The 23,929-nt window shown below is 46.2% G+C and overlaps 1 protein-coding gene across 9 annotated transcripts in view; it reads left to right on the forward strand.

Annotated features, from left to right (window-relative positions):
• Positions 1 to 23,929, forward strand: part of PCBP3 (poly(rC) binding protein 3) — a 72,826-nt gene that overhangs the window by 24,807 nt on the left and 24,090 nt on the right. For 5 of the 9 annotated variants that reach the window (XM_088476376.1, XM_088476375.1, XM_088476380.1 and 2 more), the window contains exons 3-8: positions 5,133 to 5,231; positions 7,129 to 7,152; positions 10,616 to 10,648; positions 13,566 to 13,682; positions 17,712 to 17,843; positions 19,170 to 19,319. In XM_088476376.1, coding sequence (XP_088332502.1) covers positions 5,163 to 5,231; positions 7,129 to 7,152; positions 10,616 to 10,648; positions 13,566 to 13,682; positions 17,712 to 17,843; positions 19,170 to 19,319 — 525 coding nt within the window. In that variant the 5' untranslated portion in view covers positions 5,133 to 5,162. The remainder of the gene's footprint in view (positions 1 to 5,132; positions 5,232 to 7,128; positions 7,153 to 10,615; positions 10,649 to 13,565; positions 13,683 to 17,711; positions 17,844 to 19,169; positions 19,320 to 23,929) is intronic. The other 4 variants (XM_088476378.1, XM_088476383.1, XM_088476379.1 and 1 more) reach the window with 1 other exon arrangement.

Consider the following 23,929-nt stretch of genomic DNA (forward strand, 5'->3'; position numbering starts at 1 on the left):
CCCCCCCCAGTGCCTAACCCTAACCTCCCCCCTAGTGCCTAACCCTAAACTCCCCCCCAGTGCCTAACCCTAACCGCCCCCCCGTGCCTAACCCTAATCTCCCCCCCTAGTGCATAACCCTAACCTCCCCCCAGTGCCTAACCCTAACCTCCCCCCCCAGTGCCTAACCCTAACCTCCCCCCTAGTGCCTAACCCTAACCTCCCCCCTAGTGCCTAACCCTAATCTCCCCCCCTAGTGCCTAACTCTAACCTCCCCCCCTAGTGCATAACCCTAATTTCCCCCCCTAGTGCCTAACCCTAACCTCCCCCCGTGCCTAACCCTAACCTCCCCCCCTAGTGCATTACCCTAACCTCCCCCCCAGTGCCTAACCCTAACCCCGCCCCTAGTGCATAACCCTAACCTCCCCCCTAGTGCATAACCCTAACCTCCCCCCCAGTGCCTAACCCTAACCTCCCCTCTAGGGCCTAACCCTAACCTCCCCCCCTAGTGCCTAACCCTAATCTCCCCCCCTAGTGCCTAACCCTAACCTCCCCCCTAGTGCCTAACCCTAACCTCCCCCCCTAGTGCATAACCCTAATCTCCCCTCCTAGTGCATAACCCTAACCTCCCCCCCAGTGCCTAACCCTAACCTCCCCCCTAGTGCCTAACCCTAACCTCCCCCCAGTGCATAACCCTAACCTCCCCCCAGTGCATAACCCTAACCTCCCCCCCTAGTGCATAACCCTAACCTCCCCCCTTGTGCCTAACCCTAACCTCCCCCCCAGTGCCCTAACCTCCCCCCCTAGTGCCTAACCCTAACCTCCGCCCCTAATGCCTAACGCTAGTGTTCACTCTAGGTGCAGGGTGCTGATCAGTGAGGAAGGCATATTTTAATTCTAAAGGGCAAATTTTAGACGTAAGGTTTCGCTACAGCTACAGGAGCTGTAGCGATCATCCAATCTAAAATGTTGCCCTTTAAAATTAAAAATTGCCCCCCTCACTGATCAGCACCCTGCATCTAGAGTGAACACTCTAACCCTAACCTCCCCCCTAGTGCCTAACCCAAATCTCTCCCCCTAGTGCCTAACCCCAACCTCCCCCCCTAGTGCCTAACCCTAACCGTTCCTAATGCCTAACCCTAACCCCCCTTACCGCACCCTAAACCTAACCCTCCCGGGGGCTGCCTAACCCTAACCTCCCCCCTAGTGCCTAACCCTAACCTCCCCCTGGGGGTGCCTAACCATAACTCTCTCCCCCCAAACCTAACACTAACATCGCTACGCTCCCTAAACCTAACACCCCCTCCCTGCGGCTAATGCTAAGGGTGCCCCAGGCTTACCTCATTCGGGCTGGCATCCTTCAGCGTTCTGTTGTCGGGTTTACGATATGCATCGGTATTTCGCCGCCTATCTTAAGTTCCTTGCCGCGGCCGCCAGTCGCACCTGCTATTTATGAACACCTTCATCAGATCTACCCAGCCCTTACAGGGTAGGGATGGCCATTGCAGAGTAGGAATGGTAGCTATGCTGCCATTGGAACTTGCCTTGTAATGACTATATGCCATCAATGGATAAACCATGCACATGCGCAGTAGAAGCCGGAGCTTCACGCCTGCGCAAATGAGCTGTGTTTCAGACATTAATTGCGGGAACATCAGTGGTTGCCAACCATCGGTTTCCAATGTCCATCCTTATCACAGAACATTGCAGCCATGTGTCGGCAGCAATGGCAGCCGTGAGAGCTGAGATTTGTCAGTGCTGGAGAACACAAGCCCCCAGAGCTGCTTCAGCGATTAGGATGGGGGTGGGTGAGAATTTGCAGGAGTGGGTGGGGGAGTCTGAACCTCTGGTTGAGTTCTCCCAGCCTGTGCTAATTGCTCTCTCTGCTCCTGGCTGTCCGTGCTGGTGGCGCTCGGCTGCAAACTGGCGGCAGGCCTGTGTATTCTGAGAGTTCTCCATCAAAAGAGGGTACAATCGATGGGTTACTTAAAAAAAACGAAATGCAGACAAAGTTTATTTAAAGGGAAATTTGTACCTTTTTTTGTGCAGAATCAGCTTTTGTTTTTCGTTGTGGTCAGATGTGCAGGTTCTGTATGAATGAATTCTTAATTCGCTGTCAATACTGTCCTTCTGGCTCCTAAGTTGACTTTATCTGGCACATTTTATATTATAGGACAGACAAACCCCAACACAACCAATGTATAGGGGTAATAAATCCAAATTAACTATGGAACATTCTTGTTACTCATATAAATTGAACTGATTGCGGGTAAACAATGTTCACTAGTCTTCAGTTAGTTCAACAAAGGTTTCTTTTTTTTTATTTCACAACATTAATGTCAAAATAAGAAACAGTGTTATATCCCGGAGAAGTAAGACCCTATGCCTATATATGGGATGTAATGACCTTACCGCCACCTGGAATGCCGGCCTTCGGAATCCCAACAGTGGAAGGCTGACCCGGGACTAAAGACAGGCTTCGAGATCCCGACGGCCGGCATCCCAAAAGAAGGTAAGCGGGGATAGTTAATTCTTGGGGGGGGGGTTAGATTTAGGCATCCCAGGGGGGGACTTAAGGTAAGGTACCCCCTCGGGAGGGTTAGGCTAGGGGTAGGGAGGTTAGGGTTTTGTACCCCCGGGGGGAGGTTAGAGTTAGGTTTAGGTTGTTGGACGGTGGGGTTAGGGATAGGCACCACCAGGGGGGGGGGGGTTAGGCACCCCCCCCCCAGGGAGTTTAGGGTTAGGCACCACTAAGGGAGGGTTAGGGTGAGGGGGGAGTGAGGGGAGTGTTAGGATACTTCCGTGCCCCTGACGGGATATGTTGTCATCGGGCTTCCGGCGTCGGTATGAGAACCGGCAGCTATTCAGCCATCTGTATTTCATACCGTTTCCCTATATATTGGTTGTGTCACAGAAAGTGCCGGGGATTGTCTCTCCTATATACCCTCTGGAGCACTTTGGGAAGCTCCAATATCTCGCCATGGCTGCATCTAAGACCAAACTATCTGCTCTAGGAGGTGCCAGCCTGAAACATTTGCTGTTACACATTTTATATCATAATAGATATTTTATATTATACATTGTGGTGTTTAGTACTGTAGCTGTGTATTATCGAGCTTTAGTTTTCATCACATATGATGTATATTTTCAAAAGTAACAACGTAATTTTAATAACACGAAAAAAAGTATTTGTATCACACTCCTACTTGTCCGTCTCTGACCATGTGGGATGTTAGGAGGCCTGTTATTGGTCCAGCCTGGTAAATGATCCATTGTATGCAAAGTGATGACTGAGCGTGTACAGCCATGGCCAAAAGATTTGAGAATGGCACAAGTATTGGTTTTCATAAAGTTTGCTGCTTCAGTGTTTTTATACCTTTTTGTCAGATGTTACTGTGGTATACTGAAGTAATATTACAAGCCTCTGACACTTATGAAATGCTTGTAATTTACAAGCATTTCATAAGTGTCAGAGGCTTTTATTGACAATTACATTAAGTTTATGCAAAGAGTCAATATTTGCAAGACCTCTGCAATTCGCCCTGGCATGCTGTCACTCAAATTCTGGGCCACATACTGACTGATGGCCGCCCATTCTTGCCTAATCAATGCTTGGAGTGTCAGAATTTGTGGGTTATTGTTTGTCCACCCGCCTCTTGAGGATTGACCACAAGTTGGGATTAAGGTCTGGAGAGTTTCCTGGCCCATTTCGATGTTTTGGTCCCCGAGCCACTTAGTTATCACTTTTGCCTTATGGCAAGGTGCTCCATCATGCTGGAAAAGGCATTGTTCATCACCAAACTGTTCTTGGATGGTTGGGAGAAGTTGCTCTTGGAGGATGTTTTGGTACCATTCTTTATTCATGGCTGTGTTCTTAGGCAAAATTGTGAGTGAGCCCACTCCCTTGGCTGAGAAGCTATCCCACACCTGAATGGTCTCAGGATGCTTTACTGTTGGCATGTAAACAGGGCCGAAACTAGGATATATGTCACCCTGTGCAAGGTAGCAATTTTGCGCCCCCTCCTTTCCCGTACCTGGATTTTGTCCTTGCTCCTCCATAAGGCAGTGCACTAGTCAAACGTCCCTGGTATAGAGACTTACATTATTCCACACACAATAATGCCCATTACACATTATGCCACACACTATAATGCCTATTACCAAAGTGCCACTTACATATTTGCCCAACACCATTGTATGCCCCACAGTAAGGCTTCTAATTACTTTAAAATTACCTGCTCGTTGTCAGGGGTTTCATGCTCGTTGCCAGGGGGTTTCATGCTCGTTGCCAGGGGGATTCATGCTCGTTGCCAGGGGGATTCATGCTCGTTGCCAGGGGGATTCATGCTTGTTGCCAGGGGGTTTCATGCTCATTGCCAGGGGGTTTCACGGAAGAAGATGCAGCTTTCAGTATCTTCTCCCGGCACTTGCGCTGGCCTGACACTAGAGGTCCAGTAAGGACCACTAGCATCTGTCTTCTCCTTGGTGGCGGCCATTTTTGGATGGCCATTTTCTGACTCTCCAGCCCCCAAGCCACCGTGAGTCATCCCTTTATTACCCCCTGCATTCCAGCACCCGGTGCATGTGCACCTCTAGCCCCCCCCCTAGTTGTGGCCCTGATGTAAAGAGAGATAACGGGGGGATGCGGCAAAAGGCGCTGGCGTGTGGCGACTGTTTCGGGGGCATCTCACACCCTGCGACTGCGATCCCGTATGCAAAAAATATTTTCACACAGCAGCTGCATACACAGACACAATTGCAATGGCGCAAGCCTACAATGCCGAATCAGGCCCACAGCGCATTGTTCCTGCCCAGATGACCTATGTCTGATACTACCTGTCCCTTATCTCAATATGTGATCATTGTCCCCTACCACTTTATTCCTTCGGCAGCCTGGCGTCCCTGAATTATATTAGCATCTCGGCCATGTACGGCTGCTGTTCATGCTGCTCTTCGATAATGGGACATTGGAATTAGGATACATTTAATATCTTCTTCTTAGTCATTACTTGTATTTCCCAAAATAATAGTTCCCATCATGGGTTTAATTCACATAATACAGTTGTGCACATTTCCCACTTTGAAGATTATTTAGAATAACTCTATATCATTGTATTAATTTGCTTTTGTACATATTATATGTGTTTATACAGGTGCCTCACTGTCATTCCTGCACTTAGAACATGGAATCCAAAGTGTCGGAAGGAGGTTTAAATGTCACCTTGACAATTCGCCTTCTAATGCATGGCAAGGTAAGCGAATCAGACAGCACCTTCTGCTGTTACCGGTAGTGAATACCAGTTATAATGTTGTGCATTTAATTATATATACAGTGGAGGCAGTCACGTTATGGGCTAAACCAGTATTCATTACAATGCAATGAATCAATTCACTAGGAACTTATGTCCTTACAAATGAATATTGTATAGTCCCCAACACATACTTGCCAACTCTCCCTGAATGTCAGGGAGACTCCCTGAAATAGTAGTAATCTCCCTGACTCCCTGAAGAGTCTAGCAATCTCCCTGATGGCAAATTTTCCTCATTATGGAGCTGTTTTATACTTATAAAAAAATAAATAAATCCTAGATATATACATTCAGATGGGATCATCATCAGTACACGCCCACTTTACCACCACGCTCATAGGTGTTACTTTCACAGTCTCCCTGAAATGCTTTTTCAATAGTAGCCAAGTACGCCCCAACATTGCTTTCTCCACTGTCTTTGTTAACATACCATTTGTCAAATACTGTAGGGCATTAACCACTAGATGGTGCTGTTCCTCCTTCCCTCCAATTCACTTTCATGTTCCTGACGGTATGTAGTTACATTGCCGATGGACGGGATGCTGGCCGTCGATATACCAATGATGGAATTCCGCTGGCCGGCAAAATGCAGATGCCGCAACCCCCTTAGGGATCAGGATGCCGCTGTTGGAATCCCGGCAGCCGGCACCCTGATCGTAAGACGGCGGAGCCAAGTAAGAGTTAGCCACGGGGGGGAGGGTTAGGTTTAGCCCTTAGGGGAGGAGGGTTAGTTTTAGGACTTAGGGTTAGGCACCCCCGGGGAGGGTTAGGGTCAGGTTGCGGGCGGGAGGGTTAGACACCATCGGTGGGCGGTTACAGTTAGGCACCACCCTGGGAGGGTTAGGTTTAGGGTGCGGGAAGGGGGGCATAGGGTTAGGTACCACCGGAGGGGGGTAGGGTTAGGCACACCCTAGGGGGGTTAGGCACCACTGGAGAGGGGGTTAGGGGGGGAGAGGGGTAGGGATAGCATCCTTACAGCCGCCGTCGGGTTTCTGACTGTTCGGACTGCCACTGTCTCAGCATTTGAACCGTCGGCTACCCATCCTCCCCTTCCATCTGCATTCAACTCAACCTTGTTATGTTTCTTAGGGGTATATACACTAAAGGTCGATTTTACTTGATTTAAAATCAATCTACATCGATGTTGAGTTTCTGGGGCTAAATCACAGATTTCATAGATTTTAAATCGATTAAAATTGACCTTTAGTACAGTCAATATACCCCTTAGTGTCCCCTCGAATAGACTACTGACTCCTAAATTTGTTCTGCTCCCAGGATTGTTGCACATTTTTACATTAAGCCTAATATGTTTTTTATTTTAAAGTTAGTACATTTGAATTAAAATATGTATTGCTAAGGAGCTTGATGGGCTGACACTCGCACGCAGCACCAGATGGGGCCTTGTGCCATGGACCTAATGCATAATCCTTTCTCACTTGTTTTCCTGAGCGTAGTGCAAAACAGTCTGTAGGATGACCGTGGTTACTCGCTGGAAGTATGAGCAGCGTTTATCAGGTGTGGCCTGGCTTGTCAGCATTTAGAAGTTTGACGTGGAATTTTGGTTGACAATCAATTTGTAGAAATGTATGAAGGTCGACATGGTTAAAATGTCGACACATTCAGAATGGTGACATTTAACACGTAGACACCAAAAACTTCGACATGGCCATATCGACATTCTGACTGTGAACAATCAGAACCGGTCGAAATTCTGGTGTCGACATTCTGATAGATTTGATTTTTTGTTGTTGTTGTTATTGTGTTATTACTGTATTCATTTGTAGTGGAATTGTACTTTTTGTAAAGCTTGGCATTAAATGTATGCATTTTTTTCCCTCAGGAGGTAGGCAGCATAATTGGGAAGGTAAGAGCCTGCTGGAGTGCAGCATTAATATTTTGTTAAACTCTGATACAAACACATAACGAATTGTACACGTATACACTGGAAAGATAAGGTATACTTATATGCAGCTCATCTGCCATCTTGTGGTGGAAAATGGTTTTGCTACACACGGATAAAAGAAACAGCTCCCCCTCTAAAGCTGTCTACACACTAGGCGATGTGGTCACGATGCGATATCGTGGTCGGTTTTCCCTTGAACTCTCCGCAGCAGCTCCCCGGCAGTCGTGGGCATGATTTGGTGTTAAAAACTATCCAAATTGACCCACAATCTATTGTGCATCCTTACTATTTCCAGTGCATCGTGACTGAGATTGTCAGATCTTGCCTGCAGCAGGCAAGATCTGAAGATGCGATGTACGACCAGCGGGTACGTGCATCGGCAGCGTGATCGTGAGTGGACACTCACGATTAGGACATATTTTATACGATCTCTCTTTCCGATGCACCGGAATTGGGCGGATCCTGTAAAATGTTGCCTAGTGTATAGGCACCTTACCTGACATAGGGACAAATGTAATAGCACGCGATTTGCGGGAGCCGGCGCGATACCTGCAAGTTAGTCATTAGATTTAAAGCCACAATTAGTTAAAAGGCAAAAACAGCCTGGTTTAGGATATACACAACTTAATGTGACGGCATAATGCTGGTGGGGTTCTAATGCTGCTTAAAACATTTTAACCATAAGAGCATATATGTGCTGCCACTCTGTAGAATGAGATTGCCAGGATGGCAGATACAAAATGGCACTATAGCAACAGACACCCAAGCTACTTTAAATGTTCTCTTTATTACATTGAAATGCATCTAAAAATGCACATTCCCACATAATTGTGTGTCTAATTTCACCCATTGTTGCGTTACCTGTGCCTAAATCTAAGTTACCGACTTTTGGGCTGCTCCCTGCTGAAGTGGTCGGCAATGCAGTGGGGGCGTGGTGCTGTCAAGTGGGCGGAATGTCACGCTCAGACCCCGCCTCCACCCACTATGCAATGCTGCGATTACCTTCATTGTAAATTGAGGGGCGGGACCATGAGGAATATAATCGCATCATCGGCCACCCAGATCGCCCACTGTATCAGGAAGCGGGCGGCCTACGAGCAGCCTCCTGTACCTTCGCAGGAGAGTAGTCAAGTAGGGCTTAAATCTATTCCGCCTGCGCACACAGCGTTATTTATTAATATTTAACTTCACAATTATAGAATTGTGATGCACGCAGAGTAATATATCATATATATGTAACACACTGACATGTATACACTAATAAACCTACATGCACACAGAGTAATATAACATATATATGTAACACACTGACATATACACACTAATAAACCTACATGCACACAGAGTAATATAACTTATATATGTAACACGCTGACATATACGCACTAATAAACCTACATGCACACAGAGTAATATAACATATATATGTAACACATTGACATACAGTATACACACTAATAAACCTACATGCACACAGAGTAATATAACATGTATATGTAACACACTGACATACAGTATACACACTAATAAACCTACATGCACACAGAGTAATATAACATATATATGTAACACACTGACATATACACACTAATAAACCTACATGCGCACAGAGTAATATAACATATATATGTAACACACTGACATATACACACTAATAAACCTACATGCACACAGAGTAATATAACATATATATGTAACACACTGACATATACACACTAATAAACCTACATGCACACAGAGTAATATATTATATATATGTAACACACTGACATATACGCACTAATAAACCTACATGCACACAGAGTAATATAACATATATATGTAACACACTGACATATACACACTAATAATCCTACATGCACACAGAGTAATATAACATATATATGTAACACACTGACATATACACACTAATAATCCTACATGCACACAGAGTAATATAACATATATATGTAACACACTGACATGTACACACTAATAAACCTACATGCACACAGAGTAATATAACATATATATGTAACACACTGACATATACACACTAATAAACCTACATGCACACAGAGTAATATAACATATATATGTAACACACTGACATATACACACTAATAAACCTACATGCACACAGAGTAATATAACATATATATGTAACACACTGACATATACACACTAATAAACCTACATGCACACAGAGTAATATAACATATATGTAACACACTGACATATACGCACTAATAAACCTACATGCACACAGAGTAATATAACATATATATGTAACACACTGACATATACGCACTAATAAACCTACATGCACACAGAGTAATATAACATATATATGTAACACACTGACATATACGCACTAATAAACCTACATGCACACAGAGTAATATAACATATATATGTAACACACTGACATATACACACTAATAAACCTACATGCACACAGAGTAATATATTATATATATGTAACACACTGACATATACGCACTAATAAACCTACATGCACACAGAGTAATATAACATATATATGTAACACACTGACATATACACACTAATAATCCTACATGCACACAGAGTAATATAACATATATATGTAACACACTGACATATACACACTAATAATCCTACATGCACACAGAGTAATATAACATATATATGTAACACACTGACATGTACACACTAATAAACCTACATGCACACAGAGTAATATAACATATATATGTAACACACTGACATATACACACTAATAAACCTACATGCACACAGAGTAATATAACATATATATGTAACACACTGACATATACACACTAATAAACCTACATGCACACAGAGTAATATAACATATATGTAACACACTGACATATACGCACTAATAAACCTACATGCACACAGAGTAATATAACATATATGTAACACACTGACATATACGCACTAATAAACCTACATGCACACAGAGTAATATAACATATATATGTAACACACTGACATATACGCACTAATAAACCTACATGCACACAGAGTAATATAACATATATATGTAACACACTGACATATACGTACTAATAAGCCTACATGCACACAGAGTAATATAACATATATATGTAACACTGACATATATACGTACTAATAAACCTACATGCACACAGAGTAATATAACATATATATGTAACACACTGACATGTACACACTAATAAACCTACATGCTTGTATGCAATATTCTACAAAATATAAAAAAATAAACTTTGCTTTTAAACCTACAATAAGAAACACGCAGTTGTGCACAAACACACAGGCATCCAGACAGGTAACAATGTTGCTACTTCGACTGTCTAAAAATACAAAATGATCATTTCACACCAGGCAGCGACTGGTTCAGTTTTGCTAGTGACCAATAAAATTACACTATACCTTTTTTTCTTCTCTTATATAGAAAGGAGAAACTGTAAAGAAGATGCGGGAAGAGGTAAGTGGCAGCACAGGAGTTATGTAATACAGGTACAGTAACACATTACTGACAGCAAGTGGAGCTTGCAATCTATATTCCCTACCACAGTGGTTCTCAAACTCGGTCCTCAGGACCCCACACAGTTCACGTTTTCCAGGTCACCCAGTAGGAGCGGTATGCAATCGGCTGACATTATACCGACAGCTGGCTTCCCGGCTGTCATATCCCGGCGAGGGTGAAATGACCGCCGTCTAGATGTAGACGCCGCTCATTTTACCGAATGCCGGGAGACCGGCGCCCGGCATCCCGATCGAAGGAATGCCAGGCGCCGTGAGCGGACAGCCGCGTGGGGGGGGTTAGGTTTAGGGCTCCCGGGGGGGGTGATTAGGGTTAGGCACCCCCCCGGGAGGTTACGGTTAGGCTAGGGGGAGGGAGGGTTAGGGTTAGGCACCCCCGGGGGGAGGTTAGGGTTAGGCACCCCCCCGGGGGACTTAGGTTTAGGCAGCGGGGAAGGGGGGGGTTAGGTTTAGGCACTTAGTGGGGTGATTAGGGTTAGGCACTTGGGGGGGAGGTTAGGGTTAGGCACCTCTAAGGGAGGGTTAGGGTTAGGGGGGTAGGTTAGGTTAGTTAGTACTTAACTGGAGACGATCAGGATTTCCAGCGCTGTCGGGCTCCCGCTGCCGGGATCCCTTCCTCTGTCGGCCTGACGCTGCCGGGATTCGAACTGCCGGCCATGCGGCCGGCGGTATTACATACCGATTCCATAGGAGCACAGGTGTATTCATTACTCAATGACACATTTTAAAAGATCCACAGGTGGAGCTAATTATTTCACTTGTGATTCTGTGAGGAGACCTGGAAAACATGCACTGTTTGGGGTCCTGAGGACCGAGATTGAGTACCTGTGCCCTACCACATGTACACACACACAGGTTAATTATTGTCAGGAGCCAATTAACCTAGCAGTATATTTTTAGAGTGTGGCAGGATACCAGAGTACCCGGAGGAAACCCACGCAAGTATGGGGAGAACATACAAACTCCACACAGTCAGGGCCATGTCGGGAATCCAGGACCTCAGTGCTGTGAGGTAGTAATGCTAACCTTTACACCAACCGTGCTACCAATTGATCACATACAATACAGGATTGATCACATACATTATAGGATTGCAATAGAACATGATTTGATACAGATGGAATGACGCCTTTGTCACAGGTGTCTATAATAGAAAACAAAGAAGTGAAGCAGAAAGCACTGTACTATGGCAAATATAAGCAATACACCGGCTACCTATATCAGTGCATAAGGTGGAGAATTGGGAATCGGACACACAATAGTGCTCTGGGATAACTATGGAGAACATACAAAATTAGGGAAAATAGTTTAAAGAGGGTGATGTGGATTTTATGGGCCAGGTAAGTTGTTCCTGTACTGTGGGCCTGATTAACTAAGGATCGCAACTACAACAGCGCATGCAGTTGGCAGATTGTTGCGCACTGCGCATACTTATTCATCGCAGTGTGCGAAGGCACCACTGCGATCGCACTGCGATCACGGAGACCACGGCGAGCCATCGCAGAATGATTCACAGGCAGTGAGCGTTTGGGAGTGGTGACGGGGGGGTGGTTGGTGAAACTCAGGCATGCCCCTGGTTGCATGGGCGTGCATAAATTAGCCATTACAATTGTATGCGCAGCTTGAGTGCTTACTGCATGCAACGAGGTTAGCAATTTCTAAGTAAGGTCAGGGCTGCTGTAATTCTGTGTGAGGGGCCGATGGTACTCGATGTTACTGATGTATACGCAGGACTGCAAGGTATTACGGATGTGAGATAGCGGTAGTGGGAGGCAGTGGGCGTCTCTACGCTAGTTGTGAGTATTCTCCACTACAGCCCAGTTACCCCTATTCAGCTGGAAGTGTAGATGCCATCAAAATTGGATGTAGTTACATTACCGCTGCCCGGAATGCCGACAGTGGAAGGCCGACCCAGGACTAAAGATAGGTGTCAAAATTCCGACGCCTATCTTTAGCCCGATGACGAATCCCGACGGGCAGCATTCTGAACGAAGGTAAGCGGGGATAGTTAGCTCTTAGGGGCGATGGGGAGGGTGAGAGATAGATTTAGGCATCCCCAGGGGGATTTAGGTTTAGGCACACCCCGGGGGGGTTAGGCTAGGGGGAGAGGTGGTTAGGGTTAGGCACCCCCAGGGGGGTTAGGCTAGGGGGAGGGGGGGGTTAGGGTTATACCCCCCTGGGGGGGAGGATAGGGATAGGCACCCCCCGGGAGGGTTAGGTTTAGGTAGTGGGAAGGTGGGGTTAGTGTTAGACACCCTCCAGGGAAGTTAGGGTTAGCCAACACTAAGGGAGGGTTAGGGTGAGGGGGGGCGAGAGTGGAGGGTTAGGGTACTTACGTGCCCCTGTCGGGATATGTCTTCATCGGGCTTCCGGCGTCGGGATAAGAACCGGCGGCTATTCAGCTGTCGGTATTTCATACTGATTCCATCAAAATGTTTATGACTGTGCATTGCCCATATTTCTACACTTAGATTTGGTACAAGCCCTGTGCAAGAACACGCAAGATGTGCTCCACCAATAGGTATACAATTAGCTCTGCATCAGCACGTGGGTAGAGAGATGGAAAACAGAACATTCAGGAAATGCAGTACCCTTCAAAGCTTTGTTACAGCCGTATAAAGCAAGGGAGAGCATTCCAGAAGCTAGGTGCAACATGAGAGATGTGACAGGACAGATATACAGGTCCAGTACTGTGTGTGACATTGATAATAAAATGAAGGCTTTGCTATTGGATCCTGAGAGATTGGCAGCTAATGCTGTGATTGGCAGAGACTCAGTGGCTCCTCCCTCTGTTATCACTGATCACCATCATTTCCTTATGTCTTGGGTCACTGAAATTGTCTATTTTTACCACCTAGAGTGGAGCTCGAATAAACATTTCAGAAGGGAATTGTCCAGAGAGGATTGTTACCATCACCGGACCAACAGATGCTATTTTCAAGGCCTTTGCCATGATCGCTTATAAGTTTGAAGAGGTGAGAGATTAAGTTCTGTATCAGAGGCATCTACCCATTGCTGCTGCCAAAAGTGTTGCAGGTATTTAGTAACAGTTATGTATGACTCTTACACATGAAACCGCGCATTACATGGAATATTTTAGTCATTCACAGCAGTCCCTGTCCCAGTGGAGCTTACAATCTATATTATTCCTTACCACACAGACACACACTAGGGTTCATTTTTTTCTTTTATCGTCAGTGGCAAAATGAACCTACAAGTATGTCTCTGGATTGTGGGAGTAGACCCACGCAAAAAAAAAGTGCATGGGGGAAATATATATATATACAGATGTGTCCTCATACATCTAGCCTCAAAACGCTGTGCAGCGTGAGTGAGCCGCCAAGTCTCGTGAAACTCTGTTAGCGTTGGGTGTTTATTTTTGCTTAAAATGCATCTAAGGGCCGTATTCAATTTGAAGCAAAAAGTAATTTTCGCGTGTTTTTGGCGAAAATTTTTCGCCGATGACGTCATTTTTGCCTGTTTGGGTACTACTCCGTATTCAATTTGAAAGACTTGCCATCAATGCAATGTAATAGGTGAAAAAGTTTCGCCTATGAGTATCAGGCGGAAAAAAGTGCAGAATTGGGGTTTTGGGGTGCAACATTGCGGGTACCCCAGTGCAGCCTTCAGACAGTCCCCCAAAGGTAAACTGTGTCAAAATTGTTTTAAAAAACACTTAAGGACACCACAAAAAATTACTTTGAATTTGGGGGCGGAAAAAAAAAATGTTGGGGGACAAAGTTAAAAACTAGCGAACTTGACTCTGGGGGGGGGGGGTCCCCAAGTATGCCCCAAGTATTTTTTTGATTGCAGGTGCTTGAGGCAGGTGCATTTTTCATGATTTTTTCAACTTTAGCAACTTTTAAATACGCTGACCCCCATTTTCAAGTACCCCAAATTTGCTGGGATGACTTATTTTCTGGGAAAAATACTCCTGAATACTATTCTGCACCACGTATGCAAAAACGCTATTTAGCAGCTTTTTTAAAAACACCAAATACCTTCAGCAAGCCAAATCGGGGGTAACCATAGTGAACCCCCATTTTAGAGCATCTTTTGGGGGGTGTCAGGCTGATTTCCCCAAATCTGACAGTACTTTCCGCCTGAACAAGTTTCGCCGGGTCCCATTTTCACGTACATCCATATTGAATACGGGTTAAAGCGGGGATGGCCGCAATACTTTTCCACCTACAAAAGACGCGATGTAGGCGAAAAGTCTGGGAGGCGAAAAAGTATCGCGAATCTGCTCTAATTGAATACGGCTCTAAGTTGCAATAGTGTGATGCAGCTAGGACGCTCCAGGAGACTGTGCTGAGTAATCTGATAGAAGACGTTTGTATATCTGTGTGCTGCATGATTGCACAAGCACAACAGAACTTTGTATATTGACACAGAGACTCAGTTGCTCACAGAGATACAAGTGTCGCATTAATCAGCGCAGTCTCCTAGTACGTCCTAGCAGCATCACATTGCAACTTAGACGCATTTTCGTCCAAAAAAGACGCACAGTGCTAGCAGAGTCTCACGGGTCCTGGCACGCCGAGAGGGGCTTTTTTGAAGCAACTGCAGCAAAGAAGTATAAGGGCACATCTCTAAACACTCACACTTGCATACAGTAAGGATCAAGGAAAGTACGTCTGTTCCAGTTACCGCACAGTGAAAGTTCCAGCATAACAAGGTAGTCTCACAGAATGATAACCACAGTTACGTATAGCTGCAGTAGAAATGCAGACAGTCAGTCTGATCGTAGACTGATGGGGTCCAGGAGTAAGGCGAGGAAGGCCTGTATGCTCATGTTGTAAGTGAATGATTCCCCTCCAATGCAAAGGCATTCTCAGCTGACTTGTGTACGGAGCAATCATGCAGCAGAGCTCGGATTGCAGCACCTTGATGCGTTTCTCTGACTTGGCGTTCATTTCATAGTAAGGAATGTAGAATTTGATGTATGCGGGGTGCAGGGGCGTTTCTAGAGAGGAGGGGGCCCGTGTGCAGTCTCCGTCACGAGCCCCCTCCTCTCCGCCCCGCAGCGCACTGAGCTGTGCGTGGCCAGCGCCGGAGTTATAGACTCTGGGCACTAGAGTGTGCCCAGAGTCTATACTGTCTGCACAGGTCACCGGGAAAATGGCCGCGGCGGCCATTTTCCCTGTACTGCGCATGCGCAAACGACGGGAAAATGGCCGCCGCAACCATTTTTCAGTAGTTTTACAGAGCCGGTCCCCCGCGCCAACGTGGGACTCCAGAGAGATAAGCAATATTATGGGTGCAGGGTGTGCGGTGCGGGGCCCCCTGGACCCTAGGGCTCGTGTTCCCCGCACACCCTGCACCCATTATAGATACGCCCCTGGCGGGGTGGATCATCAAGGTGCACCGCTACAAAGTCAAAGCCCTGTCCTTGGTGCAAGTGATCTGTTTGAAATCAGAAGGATCTCTGGGCCTAATTCAGACCCGCTCGTGAGCGCTGAGCGCTCGCAAGCGGGTCGATGTTGCCCAAGTGCGCATGCACACGACGGAGGCGGCTCCGTCATGCGCGAGACCCGAATAACGACGGCCAAGCCATCGTTATGGGTCTCGCACCAAAGGGGGCGTGCTGTCGATGGTGATTGGCAGCACGCCCCCTTTGGTGGGCGTGCTGGGGGCATGGCTGCCCAGACGGAGGCGTTCCCATGGGAACGCCTACCGTCTGGGGCCGGCCCCACTGACATCACTAGTGATGTCAGTGGGAGTGCTCTCGGCTGTGATAGAGCCGAAAGCACTCCAGGGCTTGCGGCAGCGAGACCCTACCGCAAGGGTCTCGTCGCAAGCCCGATGGTCACGATGGTCTTGACCATCGCGACCATCATTTTGGCCACTCGCTATAGTGAGGAGGCTGCTCCAAAAGGTAGGAGGGACAGCCCTGATTCAGAGCGAGCGCTCTGTCAGAGCGTCCGGCTCTGAATCAGGGCCTCTGTGTACACTCATCTTTGAATAGCCTGCAATTCTGTCTACACAGCTACAACACACTCATAATGCGAGTGAACACCCAACTGCCACCCAGTTACACTCACTGTAGTTGCTCCAAGTTGTGTATGCATGTTTCCGATGCATGCGCAGTTTGTAAAAATTTGCGAGATCCACCTGCAGAGCAGACGTGTGAATGTAACTCTGAATCAGGCCGTGAGACCTTTGTAAATTGTCAGCACTTACAAAAAAAATTCAGGACTTTTGTTAAAAAAAAAAAAAAAAAAAAAGTAATAATTTACACTGTTCATTTATTTTTCAGTGTAAATATAATTAATATTAAAATATTTTGCTCAAGTATTCTATGGGTTTTATGATATACCAACTCATAGCCTATGGCAGTGGTCTCCAACCTGTAGCTCGCAGTCTTCATTTTGGTAGCTCACCAAGCTGCAGTATTGCCGAGTCAAGTAGGAGGAAGTGACCTCTGATGTGTGCTCCCCCGTGGCATTGACGCCATGGGTGGAGCCACAGGGAAGAACGTCAGGTGACTGCCGCAGCCTCTAAAGCAATCACCTGACGTGCTTCCCCCGTGGTTCCACCCACGGCGTCTACACCGTCCCGCCCAGCTCTGCCAATGTCTTTTGCTCCTCTACTGCACATACTTCCTTGGAGCCCTTAAATTAACAGTGAAATGTGCTTACATTTTATGTACAAACTACCAACAATATCACTGTAATAATTAAATGCATTTTTATTTTCTATGAAACATTTTATTTTTTTTCTCATTTTCATTAAATTACCTTCAATTGTTCGGTTATTAACCAGATATTTTTTTCTACAATGTTAGTAGCTCTTCAGGAGGTTTCATTTTTCTAAAGTAGCTCACACCTCAATTAACGTTGGAGACCACTGACCTGTCCCAAGTCTTACTTTACATAATCTTTGCAATGATGGCATGTTTACAGCAGAGGGCAGTATAGCTCCTTCACTGAGGATTACTTTTAGGAATTTATGTTCTCTTGTTGGAAATGTTACATAGGGTAAGAATTATCCTTTCTTCACAGGACATCATAAACTCAATGAGTAATAGCACCGCAACCAGCAAACCACCTGTGACGTTAAGACTTGTAGTACCAGCGAGCCAGTGCGGCTCCTTAATCGGAAAAGGCGGCTCTAAAATCAAGGAAATTAGAGAGGTGAGTGCATTAGGAAGAATATTCGATTAAAACAGGTCTTACTTATTGCGTATTTATTTTTAAATGATAAATTAAGAATGCATCAAAAAGCACAACCTTATACGTATGGGCAAAGAATGGCATGCTAGCTAAGGCCACGAAAACATAAGGAGATATGCAATCAGGGCAGCCATCAGAAAGTTTGGGTCCCCTACAGGGAAACGCCATAATTGATCACAAAAGCTCCTGGTGCTATATGTAGTACATTTAAATAGATACTCAAAATGATGTAATTAGTACATGACGGGTACCTGGGGTTCAGTTGCTAGGGAACAATAGGCCTGTGCGATGGCCTCAAAAACAGATGGAAAAGGAAAAAGGTTCTCTGCAATTGTGTAACTTCAGGACCCAATAATATCTGCTTGTTGATATGAATTACACGTACAGATGTGTCCACGCTCATCTTTGCCGCCGCTGTGAATTTCCGCGGCACGTATGCCACAAGTCGTACGCCCTAGGATGGGTGCGTGCATCTTGTTCTCTCCCGCGATCCATAGGATCGCACAGAGCGACAGCTGGCGTACTGTGGCATACACTGCAAATTGAATGCCGCGACGCGTGTGCATGTTTGCCGCATCGGCGGGAAAGGTGAGCGTGGACACATCTGTAGGCGTAGATGTAGCTACAATAATAAGTATTTACTATAGTAATAGCAATAGCAGAGCATCACCAGGGATGAAACCCAGCGTCTGGTGATGTCTATGTGTTCCAGACTTCAGGCTGTAATTGCCTGCAAAGGATTTGTAACAAAGTATTAAAAAGTGAAAGTTAGATTTAGGATTGTTTAGTTTGTCCCATTACTTTTGGCCCCTTAAAAAGTGGGAGGCACATATAGAAACCGTTGTAATTCCTACACCGTTCACCTGATTTGGAAATAATTACCCTCAAATTAAATCTGAAAGTCTGCCGTTAAAGCACATCTTGTTTGTTTCATTTCAAAGCCATTGTGGTGATGAATAGAGGCCAAAATATGAAAATTCTGTCAATGTCCCAATATTTATGCACCTGACTGTATAAGGAAATATAGTAGAACATATAAATCGGTCGTCCTTATATTCACATACCCATAATAGCTGTTTGTTACAGTGTATGTTACTGACAGCTGCTACAATTAACAACGAAACATCAGAGTGTCGCCTGAGAGCTCAGTGGAAGGAGCTCCGGAGTTACTAAGCTTTATACCGCCAGCTTGTTCAGCTCCATCCCTTACTCTCCTGATGGCGGCTCTGCATGCGATAATGTGACCTGGTCATATAGTATACTATATTAGCATTCTTCCTTGTACAGTCTACAGGGGCCCAGGTGCAGGTGGCTGGAGACATGTTGCCCAACTCCACAGAGCGGGCGGTAACCATTTCAGGAACTCCTGACGCCATCATCCAGTGTGTGAAGCAGATATGTGTGGTGATGCTGGAGGTACAGTGTGTCGGAGCAGCGGTAATGTATACACACCCAAGCCACACCTTATTTAAAAAATAACAACCTCACTAGGGAGGACAGAAAGACATTAATAGCGTAGGGAGCACAGCCTGAGAGACAGCGCCCCCTAAGGGACTGGTAAGAAGTTACAGTATAAGCTGTGAGAACTTTGGGCATGAGTTACAGTGCTCCTTGTTGAAAGTGTCCAGAACTTACACCTAACAGTACATGGTGCAGCAACAGATTACTATAGTCAAAATACCCTTAATGGAGTCGTCAGGTCAGGAAGTAAGCATATGTAGAGTGATAACATAAAAGTGAGGTTGTCAAATACATTATGGGGGAGATGTATCGAGCCTAGGATAAAGTGGAGAATTTGCACAAAACAACCAATCAACCATTTCTACAGTTAAAAGCTGATTGGATTCTTTGGGCAATTACTCCACTTTGGGGTATATTTACTAAGCCTTGAATGGAGATAATGTACCAGCCAATCAGCTCCTAACTGCCATGTCACAGGCTGTGTTTGAAAAATGACAGTTAGGAGCTGATTGGTTGGTACATTATCTCCATCCACTTTATCTCTCTCCATGGCTTGATACATCTCCCCCATATGTGTGTGGATATGTTAGCATTCCTAAAGTGTGCAGTACTTATTGGTACAAAGTAGAAGCAGCCATTTTGTGAGCTCACTGGATCAAAGTGATATCACTGAGGTGTGAGACGCTTTGTGAATGCGTAAGCTGCATTTTCATGAACAACATGGCTGCCTCCACTGAGGAATGTAGACAGGTACATTTTAATCAGTTACGACATCACAGAGTTGAGTTTTTTTATCTTAATTTACATAAGGGGAGATGTATCAAGCTTTGGAGAGAGATAAAGTGGATGAGTGGCCCATAGCAACCACTCAGAATCTAAGTGAGGTTGAACATAGTAACCAACCAGCTTCCAGCTAGCATTTCTCATGAACATTCTGTAAAATAGGTAGAAGTTGATTGGTTGTTATGGGCAACTTCACTTTATCCTCTCCAAGGGGTCTATTTACTAAGCAGTGTCAGGAGACAGAGTGAAAAGTGATAAGAAAGTGATAAGGTGCCAGCCAATCAGCTCCAAACTGTCATTTTTCAAACACAGCCTGTGAGATGGCAGTTGGGAGCTGATTGGCTGGCACCTTATCACTTTCTTATCACTTTTCACTCTGTCTCCTAACACTGCTTAGTAAAAAGACCCCCCAAGGCTTGATACATTTCCCCCATAGTGTGTGATTTAACGTATAAAATTAGCCAGATGCAAAATTATCACCTACTTCAAATATTAATACTTCATATACTTTCTATCAGTATTATTATAATACAGTGACAATTAGAGTATTATTATAATACAGTGACAATTAGAGAATTGTGAACTGCACCAAGTATACTCAAAGCAAGAGCTTCCACACGGCTGTGCGGGTGAGTGCTCAGTCGATCTGCAGTTGCTAGTCTGTCTTGTACATCTCTATTGCTGGGCAAACACTGTCTGATAAAACTCACCCTCAGACCGACAGGCCAATTATCTAGCCTCCCCCTCCCCTACCCGCAGCCCGCCAAACAGTAAATGAGATCCCAGTTGGGATGGGAAGGGGCAGAGAAAGTAGGGGGTGCTGCGCGATGTGCTGATGCAGCTTCTATCTACCTCCTGTAAGCACGGTGCCAGCTTCGTCTCGGTGGATGCACCGGTGACAGAGGGGGAGGCCCCCGCACAGAGATTGCGCACAGGCCTGTCCGACCCTGCTTCCAGTTATCACCCAGAAACACCCAGCAAAATTGCATGGAGAAAGAGGCCCCTAGATTCATGCTCATTAGGGCTACCATCTTTTTATTTTCAGATTCCTGGACAGGGAGCGTGACAAGAGGAGTGCCAAAACCGCAGTAGGATTACAACCATTTTATTTCTCAGATTTAAGCCCCCCTCTTTATATGCCCCAATCCCCCCCATGCCAGATTATATCACTCAGATCTCCTTCATATACACAGCGGTGGTAAGATGCAGATGCTAATTACAGCCTTCCTCTTGTGTACTAGAGTATGATGGACTCTGCAAGCTCTGAGACTCCCACTTTCAATGCTTATGGACAGTGCAACTCTACCGGCAGCTGTAAACATTCCGCCATCGGCGCACCATCTACCTTTCGACATTTACGACGCCCTATTAGGGCGCGGTGTCTGCGTACGAATATTCACTAAACACGCATTGACGCGTTCACTGACACGTCCGTGACGCTCCCATAACAAGCCGATGTTACTGCATCTTTTTGTGTTCACTTCAGCCCTCCTCCCAGTTACACCCAGGAACACCCATGGCTTTCCACCACTAGCGCAAATGGGAGTGATTCCATAAGCAACAGCGGTCTCTGCGTTGACTCATTGGTACGCATGAGCCTTAGGGGTTTCCAGAGCGAATGCTCAGTAGTACATAATCTATCAGCTGCTCAAACAAGGACACTGCGCCCACCTCTGAATCACGACCTAATACACTACAATTAAAGTGCACCAGTGCCTGGGACCCTTACATATGCAGATGGTAAGCCTCCATGTGTCCTAGAATGTAATGTAAATGTGCATGTATCAAACACCACCAGCACCTCTTTAATGAGCCCAGCAATAAATGCAGACACAAGTCACACTCACCCTGCTGGCACCTGTACACTGGCACTGCTGGTCCCTGGGCATGAGGCGTAGTCACACGGGGACAACACACAGCTCTAGTTAAAGGTACCGGGTATGTGGGTGAGCCCCTCTGCTTATGTCAGTGTGCAGAACGCAGCATACTGGTTCAGGGCCTGATTCAGACCTGCTCGCGATTGCTATGCGCTCGCAAGCGGGTCGATGGTGGCCCAGTGTGCATGCGCGAGACCCGGATAGCGACGGCTACTCCGTCGCTCCGGGTCTCGTACCAAAGGGGGCGTGCTGTCGATGTTGAGTGACAGCACGCCCCCTTTGGTGGGCAGGCCAGGGGCGTGGCTGCCCAGACGGAGGCGTTCCCATGGGAACGCCTACCATCTGGGGCCGGCCCCACTGACATCAAGTGATGTCAGTGGGAGTGCTTTCGGCTCTGTTAGAGCCAAAAGCACTCTGGGGCTTGCGGCAACGAGACCCTACCACAAGGGTCTCGTCGCAAGCCCGATGGTCGCGATGGTCTTGACCATCGCGACCATCATCATGGCCTCTCGCATAAGCTGTGGGTGGTAACCCACAGCTATGCGAGCGGCCAAGAGGCCGCAACAAAAAAAAAAAACGCCCTTACGGTAGGGTCTCGTTGCCGCAAGCCCCAGAGTGCTTTCGGCTCTAACAGAGCTGAAAGCACTCCCACTGACATCACTTGTGATGTCAGTGGGGCCGGCCCCAGATGGTAGGCGTTCCCATGGGAGCGCCTCCGTCTGGGCAGCCACGCCCCTGGCCCGCCCACTAAAGGGGGCATGCTGTCACTCAACATCGACAGCACGCCCACTTTGGTGCGACGGTTTGCCCGTCGCTATCCGGGTCTCGCGCATGTGCCACCATCGACCAAAGTAGCAAAGTAGCATCATTGTACTGATCACATTGCTTGCGGCTGGGAAAGGCAACCTCAAGGGCTGCGAGCATCTCCGATGGCTCTCGATGTTACCGATTAATCAAACAATTCCAGGAGATGACATGTGTTGCGAGGGGAAAGGGGGCGTCTTTATACACTAGCGAGCACACAGTGCCGTAGCTTGCTAAGACATAGAGGGCTTCCTTACACCATGCAGTGCGATTGAGGAATTTGAATATCCGGCCCCTTTTCGCCAGTGAGCGACCGCATCTTGCGAGCAGGTCTGAATGAGCGCCTATGTTTCTTTGTTCTCTCTCTGAATGATTGAGGTACACATTTGGGAAGAGAAAATCCTTACTCCTAGTGGCTGAAATATCCTCATCTTAACCTTGGAGAAGAGAAACATATAAGAAACTTTAAAAAGGAAATTCCTGTGTTTGATGTAAGGACTTTTATTATATACAGTACCTACCTTGCGCCAGTTTGAGGGATATTTGTTTTGTTTATACCATCATAGGGTTACTCAAAAGACAGATAATCACCTGATCTGCGACAGATGCTGAGACTTTGTACGCAGGTGCTTGGATTTTCCAAGCTGCCCGTGGGCGTCTCAGTACATCCCTCTGCGTCTGCGACATTTGCATAATTTTGTACAGCAGCTGCGTACGGGAGAGCAGCTACGTTGGCTTTAGTGCACCACACTGGATCAGGCCTTCTGAGTGCTGCACTGCTGGTAATTATGTCACTGATCCAGATATCCCGGACACCACCTGTCCGGACTTTGGATAGAGCTGCTGATTTCCAGATTGTCAGGAGGAATCCCGGACGGGTGGTAACCCTAAATGGACACATTTGTGCAAAAATAGGCTCGTGGCCACACAAAATGACATGTGCGCTGCAGGTCATGACATGGTCAGACATTGTTATCTTACCCTTAGTGACTTGTCTACCCATGTGATTGTTAGTATTATAGTGTTATGGCACAGAGGTTCCTGCTTAACTGGTGCAGGAAGATTGTGGGGTAAAAGCATGCTTACTTATTCTCCGGGAATATCTGAGAGACTCTTATATCG

This window comes from Taudactylus pleione, unplaced genomic scaffold, assembly GCF_031769625.1.
Source record: "Taudactylus pleione unplaced genomic scaffold, aTauple2 ptg000188l, whole genome shotgun sequence".
Taxonomy (NCBI): Eukaryota; Metazoa; Chordata; class Amphibia; order Anura; family Myobatrachidae; genus Taudactylus; species Taudactylus pleione.